Raw genomic sequence first — 5000 nt, 5'->3', positions numbered from 1 at the left:
TGCAGCTGGTAATGCAGTGATGATGAATTTCAGAGAACCCTGCATCGTAGAGTATCACTGAATTGGCCTCCGTGTAGTGTAACTCAGCCAGAAAGTGCAGTCCATCTAACTTCGTCCTACCCTCAGTAAACATACCACGTGGCCTATTTTATGTGAAACGATTGCCTTGTAGTGGAAAACAGTCTAATTTGCTGTAATTGTATTTGAAAGGTTAAAGGATTTCAGTGCTAGCTGCAGAGAAGACAGCAAGAATAGGGGGTGTGGCTCCAACACCATTTCTCATAGTTTGCATAGATAAGACGTGCTAGCTTCAGCTGCTAGCTGTCAAATGCTAGCTGGACACAGGCCTCATTAAAGAGGAATTTGAGGAAATAGGTTGTAATGTTTCCTCACTTTGATAAATGTTCAGAAATCCTGTTGTCTAAGCCATGCTTGGAAAGACTCACCTCAAGACATAACCTGTCACTGATTTCTTCCTGTGTCACACTGGTTGGATCACAGACACAAAGCATTCTGGGACGTTCCAAAACAATGGTTTTTGTGAGAGGATTGAACTTGCATAAACATTGTCAAATATTTATTACAGACAATTTGGCAATTTTAAATGTGGTTTTCATTTTAAACTGGTTCATCAGGAAAAGGACATTTTCTTGGTTATCATCGTCAGATTTTGATAATCTGATAAATCAGACATCTAAGTGCTATATTGCTGGTGTTTTGCTTGGGAAGTTCAATCACACAATTTCCTGAAACGTACTGAGGGGACAGCCAATCAAATTCTGTTTGCGTTTTTTTACATTAACATTTAGCTGCTTAGCAGACACGCTTATCCAGACAATTTTATTCAGGTTATCCAGGTTACAATGTTTTTAACGTGTAATCCATTTATACAGCTAGATGTTTACAGAGGCAGTTCAGTTAAAGCCCAAGGGTACAACAGCAGTGCCCGAGCAGGGAATCAAACCAACAATCTCTGGGTTTTAAGGCCTGCCCCTCATCGCTACACCACACTGCTGCCCTATTACGCTTTACACTGAGTTATAGATATTTTTCTATGTTTATGCATCACCCTGGCTTTGGTGCTAATGAAGAACGTTGTGCAAAGACAGAAATAAAATGACCCTTTCCTAAATCTGCTACAAAAACATCGGAAGAGAAAATGCCGTAGCAGTAAGGTAAACTGTCGGTGATCATTTAAAACAAGAAGCCTTCCTGAGCCACGGAATAAGTACTGAACTACTGACAGAAGCAGTGTTGTGCTGCAAAGTGCAAAGTTTTAGTAACTTAGCAGTTAGCTTAGAAGCGTCAGCACTGAGGACGAAGGGAAGTAGTTTTGTCAGTTGAAGTTTCACTTCCTGTAACATTAGTTAGCTGTAAGCTAGCAGTTTGTATTTGGAATAGCTGCACTGTAGACTACAGTTAGGACTTAGTACTCTAAACAATAATCAGGCCGCTGACTGCTGGGGTTACCTGCTAACCGCGGTTGTTTAGAAGGAGCCTTACTGAATGGAGATAAAACTGCGCAGCATGGATTTGTACGCATTCATGCAACTGAATGGACATAAAACTGCGCAGCTCATCAGTCAGACACCCCACGTGTCTGCGTGTTGCGCCGGTCTAAAGCAGCAGGGAGACAGTGTATGGGTGCCTACAGCACATCGAGAAAAGGCCACTTTTTTGTCCTGACTTTTTTTTTTTTTTACAAAGCAGACAAAAAAACTTCTCTCACCTGACGGGCTAATGACCCTTGGTTGCTTCTGTAGTTTCCATTCTTGGCTTTCGGGTGATTGTATGTGGAGCAAGCTGACAGCCCATAAATAAGAAATATGATAATAAAGTAATAATAAACTTCTCGAAAAGTACCTAGAGAATATACTCAAGACTGGCTCTAGGTGTCATCGAAAGAATTTATGAAGAGAGAATTAATAAGGCTCATTGATCTCAGCAAATATAGGTGGAAATTAATCGTAGGTAAATTTCACAGCGCGGGAAGCATTTTTTTCCACTGAGAGAGTTATTAATGCATGCGGCAGTTTGCCAGTGTTCAGATGGGATGCAGAGACCCCTGGAGTGTAACACCCCTAACACAGTGCCACATACACTTCCAGACTGCTGGAAGATGACAAGCCTGTTTGGACAGGATGTTAGCTGAATATTCTCTTCTCTAAACTTCCTGTGAGCTTATAAATAAATGCTTATATATGAAATGCACCTGCACAAACAAGCTTACAGCAAGATAGGGAAGGCATCACAGGCTGTAGCATCACAGGCTGCAGCCTCACTTTATTCCGCACCCGGTTAATGTGTCTGAAACAGGGGGCGACTCCCAGCCCAGGACCTTGTGTTAGCGTTTGGGCCTCTTTTTGAGATGTAGGTTTACACAACAGACCTGGATCGTTCGGATGAAGCTGATCGCGCACGGAACGCAAATTTCGGCGCTGGTTCGCTTCCAAAACGAAAGAGGAGAAACGCGTTATGGGGACTTGGCAGTGCTGGAGCCCGGAGCAGCGGTGTCAGAGGGTTTTTGGGAGAGGACAGATGGGATTTTGCATGCGGGGGACGTGGCTGGCTGGAGAGGACCAAGGTGGTTGCGATTGTGAGGGTATGACTGGTTAGGCTGTTGGGGTGACGTGGTTGGGTGTGGTCTTTTTTTCCTTTCTTTTTTTGATTGGCTGACTGGCGTGTCGCTCTGCCGGTGTGTCTTGCAGACGGGGGTGTGGCCGAAAGAGGAAGGGAACCCCAGTGAAGGTGTGTGACAGGGTCTTCGTCACTGAGGATGAGGAAGAGAGCCTGTCTGAACACAGCTACTGCCCTGGTGAGAGCCATTCTGCAAGTTCCTGTCTGTCCCTCCATATCGCTCTGTTCAGCTGTGTGTGGTGTGAGTCTGTGTGTTCTGTGCAGGTGTGCTGTCTCTGTGTGTCTGTGAGTTCTGTACAGGTGTGCTGTCTCTGTGTGTATAGTGTTCTGTGCAGGTGTACTGTCTCTGTGTGTCTGTGAGTTCTGTACAGGTGTGCTGTCTCTGTGTGTATAGTGTTCTGTGCAGGTGTACTGTCTCTGTGTGTCTGTGAGTTCTGTACAGGTGTGCTGTCTCTGTGTGTATAGTGTTCTGTGCAGGTGTACTGTCTCTGTGTGTATAGTGTTCTGTGCAGGTGTACTGTCTCTGTGTGTATAGTGTTCTGTGCAGGTGTACTGTCTCTGTGTGTATAGTGTTCTGTGCAGGTGTACTGTCTCTGTGTGTATAGTGTTCTGTACAGGTGTGCTGTCTCTGTGTGTATAGTGTTCTGTACAGGTGTACTGACTGTGTTTGTCTCAGGTGATGGCCAGTACCAGGAGGGAGAAGAGGACAGGCTGCCCCCACCTGATGGACCCTACTACCTCGCTGACCCCGCCCAGCTGTGGTGAGACTCACTGATGTGTGCAGCTGTTAGGATAGCAGCAAGGGGATGCAGGTGTTAGCATAGCAGCATGGGGATGCAGGTGTTAGCATAGCAGCATGGAGATGGGGATGTAGATGTTGGGCTTGTTTGGAAGTCAGCGTCCTGCTAACCTTGTTTGCGTCTCCCGCAGCGTATCGGAACTCGGGGAGGAGGGGGGGAGTGGGGCCAGGGCAGCTGTGCTGTACCCGCCGCCACCCAACTGCCGCATCAGAGAGGTGCACTGTGGGAACCAGGTGCGGCTGGTCGTCATAGCGATCAGAGACATCGCCAAGGGAGAGGAGATAACCGTGGACTACAGTCTGACAGAGTGGGGAGAGAATGCCATGGTGAGGGTCAGGTGGTAACAGCAGTCGTCAGTACCCAAAATATTAGGAACATCAGTGGTGTATTTTTTATGTTAGCTGAAGTTGCAGCGGTGTAGCATAGCGGTTAAGAAGCAGGGCTCATAACTGAAAAGTTGCTGGTCCGATTCCCCACTGGGGCACTGCTGCTGTACTCTTGGGCAAGGTACTTAAACCAGCAGTGAATATCCAGATGTATGGGTAAATTTGTAAAATAAAAAAAAACCTGTAACCAATGGCTCTGGATAAGAGCGTCTGCTCAATGCCAATAATGTGATGTAAATGTAACATATTAGATAGTGAATTGATAAGCAGGGTGTGTTAGTATTTCTGTATGTTGCTCTTGTCCACTGGGGCTGTGTGCCAGGGCTGTGATTGACAGGTGGATTTGATTACTGTATGTGTTTGTCACCCCGGCAGGGTTTCCATAGCACCGTGTCGCCGGGCGGGTTCGAGTGCAGCTCTGACCCTGAGAACAACATCAAGAAGGTAACATACACACCTGGGTCAGGTGCCACACCTGTCCATTTCTGCACACCTGTGTCCATTTCTGCACACCTGTGTCCATTTCTACACACCTGTGTCCATTTCTACACACCTGTGTTCTACTGGACACATCCCCCGTCTCCTATTCCAGTAACATCTCTCCTACCCGTTTCCTGTTTCTGTTTCTCACCTGTTTCTCACCTGTCTCCGATTCTGCACGCTTTTCTGTTTTATAAACAGATGAAAATAGACATAGATGCCCTTTCTCACATGGTCAACATTTGGGAACTCCTTGGTTAACCCCATACAAGACCAACAAATGTAATGTCCAGAGTTAAGTGAGAATACCAGAGATAATAGCACATTTTTATAAAAATGATCACTAAGTCTGTGTGACGCAGGTGTAGCGGTGATCTACAGGAAAGGTCATATGTCAAGGCCAAGGCAAGGCGGTCAGGTGACGCAGGTGTAGCGGTGATCTATAGGATAGGTCATATGTCAAGGCCAAGGCAAGGCGGTCAGGTGACGCAGGTGTAGCGGTGATCTACAGGATAGGTCATATGTCAAAGGCAAGGCAAGGCGGTCAGGTGACGCAGGTGTAGCGGTGATCTACAGGATAGGTCATATGTCAAGGCCAAGGCAAGGCGGTCAGGTGACGCAGGTGTAGCGGTGATCTACAGGATAGGTCATATGTCAAGGCCAAGGCAAGGCGGTCAGGTGACGCAGGTGTAGCGGT

General features: G+C 46.6%; 1 protein-coding gene across 1 annotated transcript in view; it reads left to right on the top strand.

Moving 5' to 3' along the window:
- si:dkey-117m1.4 (serine/arginine repetitive matrix protein 1) overlaps positions 1-5000 on the top strand; it is an 11604-nt gene that overhangs the window by 2958 nt on the left and 3646 nt on the right. The window contains exons 2-5 of the mRNA XM_036516638.1: positions 2709-2815; positions 3314-3398; positions 3568-3763; positions 4199-4267. Coding sequence (XP_036372531.1) covers positions 2709-2815; positions 3314-3398; positions 3568-3763; positions 4199-4267 — 457 coding nt within the window. The remainder of the gene's footprint in view (positions 1-2708; positions 2816-3313; positions 3399-3567; positions 3764-4198; positions 4268-5000) is intronic.

The sequence above is a fragment of the Megalops cyprinoides genome, chromosome 22 (genome assembly GCF_013368585.1).
Source record: "Megalops cyprinoides isolate fMegCyp1 chromosome 22, fMegCyp1.pri, whole genome shotgun sequence".
Classification (NCBI taxonomy): Eukaryota; Metazoa; Chordata; class Actinopteri; order Elopiformes; family Megalopidae; genus Megalops; species Megalops cyprinoides.
The sequence above is the reverse complement of the archived record's forward strand: the minus strand, read 5'-3'. Positions and strand labels throughout refer to the sequence as shown.